The sequence below is a fragment of a genome, unplaced genomic scaffold (assembly GCF_019419815.1).
Source record: "Pyrus x bretschneideri cultivar Hongxiangsu unplaced genomic scaffold, Pyrus_bretschneideri_v1 Contig8, whole genome shotgun sequence".
Taxonomy (NCBI): Eukaryota; Viridiplantae; Streptophyta; class Magnoliopsida; order Rosales; family Rosaceae; genus Pyrus; species Pyrus x bretschneideri.
This window is the reverse complement of record NW_025999820.1, coordinates 4,527,397-4,540,072: the sequence shown is the minus strand read 5'-3', so window position 1 is coordinate 4,540,072 and position 12,676 is coordinate 4,527,397. Positions and strand designations below refer to the sequence as shown.

Below are 12,676 nucleotides of genomic sequence, written 5' to 3'. Positions count from 1 at the left end.
ATTGTATATATATGGTAATATATGTGGTATTATTTGAATATAACAGTAGAATAAACATGGCAACTTTCATCAAAAGATTGACGCATACTTTTGCAGAAAACAACCTATCCATTGAGTCATTACCTGTTTTTCTCTTATGTGTGCGGGCATTCCCTTTTTCTATAGCAAGGGGGACCGCTATATGTATTTGTTCTTCTCTATAATATTTAGATATGATTATTTTACATAATATCTTTTCGAACTACAATACTAGAAATCTTGTTATGTAATCGTTATTTAGGTACCGTTTGGTACGTGGAACGAAACAGAACACAGTGGGTTGAGACGTTCCGTCCCACATTTGGTGAGCCAAAAACATTGGAATGTGCTGTCCCACGGAACGAGTTTTGGCTAAATTTTCGTTCCACCTCACTCCCTGTAAATCTACACAGAGTAAATGACCTAATAGTACAAACTTAAACTCAACATCCATTCTTTGTGGTTACATTGTGAGCAAGTATTTGTGTTCTGTGTTTTTGTTTCTTGTTGATGTATTCGCATGTCATTCATGAAGATTGACCTAGGTATGCGATTGAATATTGATAGCTTGTTGAATCTCAGTTTTTTACTTCAATCAATTGATAGCTTGTTGAAAGTTTTCTGGGTTTTAATTAATTGGGGTTTTCTTTTTTATCTTTTGTTGCTGATCTTATTTATTCAAGGGCCGCAAAATTTCTAGGTTTATTGAACACTAAAAAAATATATCTTTTAGATGTATTTCTCTCTACCGTATGAATCTGAGGACATAAATATGAAAAAATAAATCTTTGTGCAATTGGGTTTTGTGAAAGATTTGTGCTTTTTTAATTCCAAAAAAATGTGATTTTTGGTATGATGTGCACCTTAGATTTTGTGAAACATTATTGATCTTGATTTCAGTTTGCAAATAATATATGATGTGTTTGGTTATCAGATTATTTAGGTCCTGTTCTTGTCCTGAACTTTGAATCTAGTGCTTATTGTAAGGCATATGATGCATGGAGTCACATACTTTGGTGCCCGGCTAGTTTGTCTATGGCTTTAGAACTGCTCTAAAATTCATTAGGAAGTTATGCATCTAAAACTTTTCTTATTGTGATTTGTGTAGTTTTTATGTTTTATTATTACTTACCAATGCTATTTGCTTTTATTTTATAGGTCTCCATGTATGTTGTTGCAACACATTAGATTATCTTAAAGATCCAGTCTTGTCCCAAATAGCCTTTTATTAGATGAATACTCAAGAAACATAAAGTTATTGCTTCAAGCCATGGGTCTGTTGACTAATATGTACACATCAGTATGGCTTTACAGACATATCAACATGAAGGTTACACATCAGCAAGGCGGTTAGTTTGTTGAGATTGTAGGAAGGCTGTTAGTTTGTTGGGATTGTAGGGATATAACGAAGTTAGTTGGTTAGTAGCTTATGAGTAAAGCAAAGAATACTTGTATAAATAACATACACCTCTCTCTCTCTCTTTATAATTCATTCATTGTTCAAGAATACAATCTTTAGTTATTCACTTTCTCTCTCTAAAATCTCTACCATTGTTTTTCGTTTTGCTTCGTCTGTAATCTCCAAAAGCTAATCATGGTATTGTATTAAAAGATGACGGAATGGTTGGACTGAATGAAGCCCATTCCGCCCATATCAACTGCGAGGTTGAACACATGGTCAATATTCTTAGTAACCTTCAAGCAATTATCCATCACCCTAAGGTCAACAAGATAGAATTCATGGCATAACTTATCTTCAACCATGTTCTAGTGTAAAAAATATATCATAGATAAGCATATATGTGTTTAAATATGAACAAAGTTCAAAAAAAAAAAAAACAAACAAAAAAATTGGTCCCGTCCTATCCCACGCATACACATTGTACCAAACAACAGACGGAACATGAGTAAGTTTGTCATTCAATCTTTTGGTTTCGTTCCGTCCAGTGCGTACCAATTGCAGAACAGAACAACCATCCCGTTCCGTCCTGCACGTACAAAACATAACACGGAACCTTCGTTCTGTCCCGTCCCATTCTGTTTCCTCTCATCCCGTTTGTGTACCAAACGGTACCTTGCATGTATTTTAGTCTTGACCACTAACTAATTTTAAGAATCTTTTCTTTCATATGCAAACGGTAGTAGATACAAACATTGTTTTCCTAAGACAAGATAAAGCTCATGCTAATTAATCTTAACTCCTAGCCACATTGCCTCAACCTCAATAAAATATTTTGTCAAGTATATTATTGTGTTACAATTATGCTCAAATATAATATTATTGTGCAGTATCACTTGCAAATTAACACTGGTCTTATGAAGGATCCACCCATGCAAGAAATCAATAAAATCAATCCGATCGAGTGACATAACTTACATAAGTCATGTGTGTCATTTTTACACACAAGATATAATTCATTACCCTTTTTAGATCTAATCACATTCAAATTTTTATGGTTAGTGAAAAAATTGCTTGGACTTTATAAAGTCTCTAAGAGCTACATGAGATTAACTCCTATTTAGTTAGCTGTACAAAAAAATTATCAGATCTATCCATGTGTACTCCTCCCTCCACCATGTTTCACCATCTAGTGGCAACCCATTTCTCATAAAATCCTAATTTTTTTTTTTTAAAAAAAAAACCCCTTATATTTCTTAAATATGAGCCACATATGCCATTCTAACATTTACTTTGACTGAATTTATAGAAATGGGGTATAGTAAGACATGTCTTACAAGAGGTTAGGGCTACTCCTCATATTGCTAATTGGTTTTATGGTGGAACCCCAACTTTGGTATATTCAATTAGGAATTTGAGAGATTTTTAATTGATTTTTATTGAGTTTAATTGATTTAGAGATTCCATGTAAAATTTTGATTCACTTCCCTTGAAATGTCATGGAAGAGGTGAAATTTGTGAATACTTAAAATACACTATGAAATATCTCCAATTCTCTCTAATTCTTCATGCAACAACCTGTTCCAAATTTTACGATTTTATAAATTTTAAAAGTGTAAATTGATGAAAATACCCCTAAATGAGAGAATGTTGACTTTCATTGACCGTTGTGTAGCGAGACGTATGACCTATTCTTTTAGTGCATCCTTGTAATACTCGACGATACAAACATATGGGTGCAAACGGAACCTAATTCAAAGCTACGATGAAGATTTTACGAAACAACGATTACCAAGGACATTTTGGTAAATTCACTATTCTAGATATGCCATGATTATTTTAATATTTTCAGGGGAGATTTTTTTCTTCTTTTATGTCTGGTGGGAACTTACCCACGTGGGATCCCCACTCTACCTATCTTGTGTACCCCCATTCTCTTAGACCTCTCATTTTCTGCCACCTCACCTCTCTCAAACTCTCAACTCTCTCTCACTTCCTTCTTCCTTAGCAAGCATTAAAAGGGTGCAACGACCTCGAACCACCACCACTCGCCGTCTACGGCGAACCAAACCTTCAAGCCACCACCAAATTTCACCACGTCGATAAAGGTTATAACGTTTCAGCCCAGAACTAGAACCAAGGTTATGAACTCAAACCCGAGAACTCGATTTCCATATTTTCCCAGCGAGACCATTATTTTCTCGACGAACCTCCGATGTTCACGGACTTGGTAAGCCTTGGGAATACTCTAAATCTTATACTTTTGTGTTCATGGTTCGATTATGAGCATGCTTGTGTGTTTTGGACTGGTTTTATGACAAAATATCTCGGGAAAACTATTTTCCAGATTCCAGATGTAATACCTTGGAAAATTTAGAATATGTGATTGTGTGGAAATTTTTTTTTCGATAAGTGAAAATGACGAAAATGCATTAGGGGCTAAATTTCAATTTTCAAAGACGTATTTGATCCTCATATATTTTGTTATGTTTCTTGACATATTTGGATAGAGTTCGATCTCACGAACGCATAGGCGCAAACTGTTCGTGAACCGGAGTTATAACGAAGAAGTTATAAACGAGCAAAGTTTAGGGGTGAAATGGTCATTTGACCATAATATGGATTTCTCCATATAATTCTGAGGTGCCATGTGGAGGGTTGTGGGAGAGAGAAATGGGCACTGCCCAATCAGAAAAGAGGAGAGGAAAAAAGAGAAAGGGGGAGAATAACACCGGATCCCTCATAACCCGGTCTCCTTCCGTTGACTCGACCCGTTTTCGAGACACTCCAACGCCGATTCCGGCTTTTTCCCCGCGAAATGACCATTTTCACCACCCAAAAAAAACTCCACGACCTCTATTCTTCAAGTTCCACCTCAAATTTGAGTGAAATTAGGCTTGAAACAGAGAGAAACTTCGAGGGTGAGTTCGTGGGTGTCACGGTGGCGATCCACCGTTCGTACAGCCATCACCGTTAACCACCACCATGGGTCAACTCCTCATGAACCCAGGAACAAGTCCCAAGCCTTGGATGAGGCGGTAGAGCACCGGAGGTGATGGATCGAGGCCACCAAAGTTCTAAGGTTCTAGCAAGTTTCGAGACAAATTGGAGCTTTTCCCAGCCAAATTGGACTTGGTCATAGGTATAAAGTTTGTTCTACTCTTTGAGATCTTCATTTTTGTAAATTTTGAGAATTTTTAGAAATAGTTGAAATTTTGCGGCAAGCCGGGGCAGCCGACTGCCATTGGCGGCGGCGCGTGGCCAGAGGGCCGTAGATGACATTTTAAGCCACATTAGATTCTTGAGTTTAAATTTGATAATCGTATGGCGTAGATGGATTGGTTGAACCTAAATTTCGCTACAATACAATGCTTGATTAATTTGGGAATCGACGATCCAACCATTAGATCGTCACCAAACTTTGAGTCATTATAGTACATAATTTTTTAGGACTTTAGGAACTTATGGATCAGGAATCCGACGTACGGATCTTTCCGAATTGGATGTGTAAGTTAGTAAATTAAACATCAATCGCCACTCGAATGTTATGATTGGCGGAGATCCAACCGTCGGATCGAAATGAAATTTTAGTATGTTGTTATAGATGAAGGAAGATTTGTGAAAAACATGTTCATTTAAGCAACATCAATAGCATGCAATTAACAATTAAAGGCAGAATCATGCTTGTATGCACTTAAAACAAAACATTTACCCATGAAATTCAAAGCCTAGTAGATAGGTGAACCAAGACTCAACTCAAAACAAAGTGAGTTGAGAAATCAATACCTTTGTAGATTCCTCTTTGCATAAGCAAAGGCTAATCACCCAAAGAGAGGGCCTTCATTCCTTGCATCTTAGATCCATGGATTTGGATGGATGAAAAGGTTTCTCCAAGTTCCCAAAATTGAGAACCTCTAATGATTCATCACCAAGGCATAATGAAGAAGAAATGAGTGACCTTGGAGGAGTTTGATTGCTAGATGATCCCTCCAAGGTGGCCTAAATTTTAGAGAGAAAGGAGAGCTTGTGTTCTCATCCTTTCCCCAAAAATTACCATATGTAAATTTTAGGCTATAAAGTCCTTTATATAGTCCCTTCAAATAAGTGACCTAATGGACCAAAAGCCCTATTCTTCTAACATGGCAAGCCTATAGGGTTTATTGGGCTTTCAAGCCCTTTGTTTATTCAAGTTGTCATACAACTTGAGTTAATGGGCTTGACATTCAAATCTCATTGGGCCTTGCGGCCCAAAACTAACCCGAGGTCTTTAACGAACTTATTCGTTTGATTAATTAACATATTAATTAATCCTAGCCTTAGATAAATAATTAAACCATTTAATTATTCTTACTCATCTCCGTTGTTTCTTCAAACTCTACCTTACTCGGTGAACGATCCATTAGGTTCCTTTTAGCGAGGCAGTGGGCGATTAAAACTTTTTCTAATCGATTGTGAATTGAAACTTACTTTCAATTCTCCCGTTAGTGATAATACACTTTTAGGGCTTCCACAAACCATGGTTGACGCCTAGCAGCATGTCATGGTTACCCAAGCTAATCAGAAGAGGTGGAGAACCTATTCAGTTTTAGGATTACAAATGCAATACGGTCTTTCTCTAATACAATACTCTTGACCACATTGTTTGGTTTGATAGTTTATTCATGTCTACTATCCAATGTGAGTCTTGTGCTTATATGATTACCTTGAATGTGATTTGGAACACATTCCTAAATCTCATTCATACTTTGGCCAAAGATTCTTAATCATATCATAAAGTATTCTCCCTCAAACAGTTTGAAGGTTAGAGATCCCTTGTTGCGCATTCACTTGCCTCCATGGCTAAGTGGCTTAACCCCAACGATGCCATGGACACCCTCCTGATGGAGTGACTTTGACATAATCAAAGATTAAGGACCTAACCACAAGACAACTGTGATGCCTCAGGTCAAAAGACTAATTTGCATTATCCCAACCATGAGTTTTCATGTGACATGAATATGAGAACTCTTCGTTGATCGTGTTCAGTGAACTCATTCTCTATTGAGCACCTACGTACTTGTCTTGATGTCACACACACCAATGACTCGAGACTAGTCACTCTCCCTGAGAAAAGACATAGCACGTACTGATCTTAACGGACTGTCAATGCCCAATTGACAATCCTATGATCAGGAACGTTTAGGATGTGTCAACGAAAGAATGGTCTCATGAATCTAACTTCTTTAGATCGCATTCTTCCAATCACATATTCCTTGGACTTATCGTTTAAGCATATAACATTTATATGAGACAGCTCAAACAATAATGTTTGCCCTTAATATTAAACTAGATTAGTTTAACATGTGAAATGTCCATAAAGTATCATCATATGATTGGTTTTAGGGCACATTTCCAACAATAGATGCGTAATGTGAACTACGAATGGCCTGATCCCTTTGTAGGGTATGTAGGCAGTCTAACAAGAAGGTTAGATACATCCATTATAAAATAACTGAGATTAATCCTTTCTTGAAATTGAGCTAAGAAAAGAAATTTGGGGCCTATCTTAGTAATTAGCTTCTGAATTAGAAATTTCAGGTCGTTACACCGGCGAAGTACACAAGTTTCAAACCTAGTCCGGCCACGGCAAGAGACCACGATGCTATAATCTTACTCCTTACTCCCTAGCTTCAATTTGACTATTTGTATGCTGAAAATGGTTAAGTTTTGACCTTGATCGGAGTCAGAATTTATTCTGGCCTTCTTTTTCGCCCGCGACTAGGACCGAGTCAACCTGACCCAAAAGGATAAAAAAGAAAAAAAGAAAAGAAGAAGCTCAAATCCGCGACCCGGATCTGGATCCAAACTCGGGATCCAGCTCGGTTCATTTCCTAAATGGATTTGGAATATTCTTAGAATATTCCTTGTGTTGACCTTTTTGAAATTTGTTTGGAAACCCTCTTAGGAAATGGACCGAGCCAGATCCCGGGTTCAAATTTGGATCCGGGTGGCTAATTTGGGTTTTTTTCTTCCCCTCTCAATCTTAATCGCTGGCGAAAGAGAAAGCCAGAATAAATTCTGGCTCTGATCAAGGTCAAAACTGAACCATTTTCAGCGTATAAATATTCAAATTGAAGCTAGGGAGTAAGGAGTGAGATTATACCATCATGGTCTCTCGCCGTGGTCGGACTTGGCAGGAAAAAAGGTTTGAAACTTCCAGACTTCGCCGAAATTTGGGAAATAGTTTCCTCGAGCTATTTTCTGTCATAAAACCAATCCAAAACACATAAGCATGCTCAAAATCGAACCACGAAGACAAAAGTATAAGATTTAGAGTATTCGCGAGGCTTACCAAGGCCTTGAACGGCAGAGGTTCGTTTGGAAAATCATGGTCTCACTAGGAAAATATGGAAATCGAGTTCTGGGGTTCGAGTTTGTAACCTTGGTTCTAGTTCTGGGCTGGAACGTTGATAACCTTCATCGACGTAGCGATATTTGGTGGTGGCTTGAAGGTTTGGCTTGCCGGAGATGGCGAGTGGTGGTGGTTCGAGGCAGTTGTACCCTCTCGATGCTTGCCGAGGAAGAGGGAGAAAAAGAGTTAAAAGTTTGAAAGACGTGAGGTGGCAGAAAATGAAAGGTCCAAGAGAATGGGGGGACATGGGATAGTTGGAGTGGGGATCCCACGTGAGTGAGTTCCCACCAGACAGAAAAGAAGAAAAAAAATCTCCCTGAAAATATTAAAAGAATCATGGCATATCTAGAATAGTGAATTTACCAAAATGTCCTCGGTAATCAGTTGTTTTGTAAAATAGTCATCGTAGCTCCGAATTAGGTTCCACTTATGCCCACACATTTGCATCGTCGAGTATTACAAGATGTGCTAAAAGAATGGGTCATACGTCTCGCTACATGACGGTCAACGAAAGTCAACATTATCACCTTTAGGGGTATTTTTGTCAATTCACTCTTTTAAAATTTATAGAATCGTAAAATTTGGGACGGATTGTTACACTTTAACTTTTTCAAATTCTTTAAAATCAAATTCTATTGAATACACCTAGAATGTTATAAACATCTTTAAAATCTAAATTGAATACACCCAAATTTCTAAAGATTTTAATAAATTATTTTAAAATCCTGATTGAATACACATTGAATTTCAGAGAATCACTTAAACTTCTGATTGAATACTCCTAGATTCATTAAAAGAAATAAAATTCATCAAAATCTCAATTAAATACTCCCTCCGTAGTATACTTTTGAGGGGTTAAGTGAGAGGTGAGCTTTGAGTTTTATAAATGGGGTACGACCATAAATAAGCCTATACATTAATTATATATTACAATATGGTGACTTTTTTTTTATTTTACAAACAACAGTATTAATATGTTAAATTATTAGTTATCAAGAGAAAGGAGATCAATGGAAAAGAAACCCACACCAGAGTGTATCCTTCAAAATGTGGAACTTTCACGCTGGAAAAAGAAAGGCACCGCAGCACTAATGGGAGGTTTGCATTGTGGTGAAGAAGATATATTTAGTAGGATTGTCTGATTAGTACAATTCTTATACCGAATAAAATGTGCGAAATGTCATATAAAATTAAATATTGGTAAATATCATATGATTTTCTAACAATTTTTTTGTACACTCGAAATACAAAATAGCACATATAATATGAGCGGACTACAAAGTTGATGAATCTCACTTGTAAAATGCATTACTTACTATTTGGAAGAAAAAACGAAAAGAAACGAGACCGAGCAAAACAAGCCGAATATGGCAAAAACCGAAACAAGCAAAGCCCAGAGAGAAACGGGACAAACCGCTTACCATCTGATTCCAATCAATCCAACAATTAAAAACGATTCTTAAATTAAATACATGCTAGGTTCTTAAACATTTTTCTTAGCTTGTGTACAAGTACTGAATCTGCTGCGAGAGTCTACCATCCTCCGTCGTTCGTCACCGCCATGGCCACCGACTTCAAGTCAATACCCATCATCGGTAAATAGTTAAAAACCAAATCAAATAGTACCCAAAAACCCAAAGATTGAATTTTTCATTGATTTTTGTATTTAATTTTGGATCTTACTGCAGATATTGCTCCTCTTTTGGCCAAATCCGATGATCCAAAAATGGGCCAGGACCCGGATGTCGCTCAAGTTGTCAGACAATTGGATCGAGCTTGTAAAGAAGCTGGCTTTTTCTATGTGGTACTTTGAATGAAATTCTCTCGAATTTAATTTAAACCCATGAAAGATTTGCCATTTCTTTTCCTATTTTTTTGAGTTTTATGGGGTTGGTGGTTTTTGTAATTTGGCAGAAAGGACATGGTATTCCCAAGACTCTGCTGAAACAAGTCAAGAATCTGACACGCAAGTTTTTTGAGCTTCCATACGAAGAAAAACTCAACATCAAAATGTCTGCTGATAGTGGATTCAGGTATATATAATTATATATACGTCAGTATGTATGTGTGTGTGTGCATCTTTGTGAATGAGGATTAATTTTATGATATATGATTAGTGTATGTGTGATTTGTATTAAGAGAAGGCTTGATTTTCCATGCAGAGGATATCAGAGAATTGGAGAGAATATTACCAAAGGTGTACCTGACATGCATGAGGCTATTGATGTATGTCTTGATTTTATAAACGCATTTAAGTTTTCAGTCAAACGTTGCCAGAAGTAATTAAGCTATTTAAAAGTGCTTTTACCCATTGTAAAAGTAATGCGAATATGCTTTTGTATACTTTTCATTTTTACCTTACTGATTACCATTTTGTTTCACGTGTAATAGTGCTATAAAGAATTGAAACCAGGGATGTATGGAGATCTTGGAAAACCAATGGAAGGACCTAACCAATGGTAGGCACAAATTAAGGCCTTCCCTGCTAAGTATACTAATACAGATTTTCTTTTAAATAACGCATTCGAGTTTGGTATTTCAAGTAAATTTTGTATCCTTATCTTGACTACGAAAAGATTGTCTATGTAATATGAAAAACAGAGCTGATCTAACATTGTATATGAAATAGTATGCGCACCTTAGTTGAATTAGTGTAGCAGAGCTTTTGCACAAGTCTAGCTCTAGTAAGGACTGCTGTTCAAATTTAAGGAGAAAAGTTCTGTTTGGAGGCGTGGAACACCCCATTGTCCTGATCACCATTGAACGAAATTCATTTATGTTTTGTAATCACAATGCTGCTCTTGACTCATTAAACAGTACACAAAGTTGATACCATTTTGGAAATTGAATTGTGACTACATGTCTATCCTTATGTTGGGTTATTCTGGAATTAGTGTTCGGTCTAGAAACTCCATGTTTATCCCTTTCGAGCTTACTATAGACTTCACAGCTGATTCTTGCATAGTGTTACTGAAGTTGTTCATTTCGGTTTGTGATCCTTTGTGCAGGCCAGATAATCCCCCAGAATTTAAGGTACTAATGGAGGAATATATCAGCCTTTGCACAGGCATGTTTTCCATGGATAACAAACTTTTTCCCTTTTTTCCACACTTTAATCTTTCCATATTCTCTTGGTTACAAGCTTTTGTTTCTCGTTCCTTACAGGCCTTTCAAAAAAGATCATGCGTGGAATTGCGTTAGCACTGGGTGGATCACCATATGAATTTGAAGGTGATAGAGCCGGGGATGCATTTTGGGTGATGCGTCTTATTGGTTACCCAGCTGCACGCTCTACAAACACCTCGGACATTCCAAAAAATGACGTCGGATGGTAATGCTCTATTGCTGCTTAGGATGCTTGCACTTTCCTTTATATCTAAGTCATATGTTATTGATGTCCTTTCCTCTCTTTTCTCCCAATTGTGTCCTTCTGATCATGTCTGGCGGGCAAACAATTGCAGTGGAGCTCACACTGATTATGGTAACTTTAGTTCGCCTTTAGCAAGTAGTGACCTAGGAAAATCAATAAATCCCAGTCTTCTAAATTGTTGCATTACAGGTTTGTTGACATTGGTTAATCAGGATGACGATATAACTGCTCTTCAGGTAAGATTATTCCTTTCCTAGTGTTATATGCTGTCAGCATCCTGCTGCTCTAGTTTCCATACAAGTTGAGTTGAATGACTTGTTGAAGGTGAGAAACCATTCCGGTGAGTGGATATCAGCTCCTCCTGTTCCCGGGACATTTGTCTGCAATATTGGAGACATGCTAAAGGTAATACTTATCTGTGTATTCAGTGTTCCTAATATTTGTACCGACTCCTGGATTAAGTACTAAGTCATTCTCTCCCTGGAATGAGTGCAGATTTACTCAAATGGTTTATACGATTCCACTTTGCATCAAGTTATCAACTCCGCTCCAAAATACCGGGTCTGTGTAGCGTATTTCTATGAGGTATGAGATTAGCTGGTTCATTTATTCGCTCATTCTTTCTTCTTGTGTTGCGTTCTCCACACCTTATTTCGGTTTCTGTTCTCTTTGTTATTGTTCATATTTTGGTGCTAACCTCCACTGTACGTGCTTCTTCGTGTGTTAACAGACAAATTTTGATACAGCAGTGGAGCCCTTGGATTTTTGTGTAGAGAAGACAGGTGGAGCCAAGAAATTCGAAAGAGCCCTTTATGGAGAACATTTGGTTAACAAGGTCCAAACAAACTTCGGTTAATAGTCGAAATATTAGTGTCTAAAGCTCTAAGCATCTATTGTATTGAGTGAACGAATCCTGGTAATTTGGTGAAACTACTTTTTGAATTGGCCCACATCGAATGGCAATGACCAACCCCCAAGATTGGGGGTGTTTGTAATTGGAAAGTGATTGAATTCCAACAAAAATTGAAGGCATGTTGGATACTCTACTTGAATTAGACATTTTTAAACTTACAAACACTTTTTAAGTTTTAAGCTTTAAAATTTTTTTGGTAGGATTATTTAAAAAAACTGAACTTAAGACTGACAAAAAAAAAGTCTATTCTTTAAAAACACTAAACGTTGTTGCAATCATATTTAGAATAGGAATGTGATTGTGTAAATCCTAGTAGGTATGAGAATGTATCTTATATTCCTATTAGGAGTTGATTACCTATTAAATGTTGTAATCCTAAAAGAAAAGGTTTTTACCTATCCTACTACCATAAATAAAGGCACAATGGGGTGAATCAAACACACCTCACAATTAAATCACCCTCTCTTCTTTCTAAATGTGGCTAGCCCTCTCTCTCTCTCTAATCCCTAGATCATTCAATCAAATGGGCCTACAATACGTTATCAGTACGCTCTTACCAGAAACTAAGGAATTGACGCATCGTAG

At 37.0% G+C, this 12,676-nt stretch overlaps 1 protein-coding gene across 1 annotated transcript; it reads left to right on the top strand.

The window, feature by feature from the left end:
* The first annotated feature begins 9,126 nt into the window (after nt 1-9,126).
* On the top strand, nt 9,127-12,210 carry LOC103957096 (probable 2-oxoglutarate-dependent dioxygenase At3g50210). The gene is made up of 12 exons (XM_009369186.3): nt 9,127-9,403; nt 9,497-9,612; nt 9,723-9,841; nt 9,971-10,034; nt 10,200-10,267; nt 10,817-10,875; nt 10,974-11,139; nt 11,270-11,289; nt 11,368-11,414; nt 11,503-11,583; nt 11,674-11,763; nt 11,909-12,210. Exons 1-12 carry the CDS (start codon nt 9,370-9,372, stop codon nt 12,032-12,034), a joined length of 990 nt encoding a protein of 329 aa, XP_009367461.2. The 5' UTR covers nt 9,127-9,369; the 3' UTR covers nt 12,035-12,210.
* The last annotated feature ends 466 nt before the right edge of the window (nt 12,211-12,676 follow it).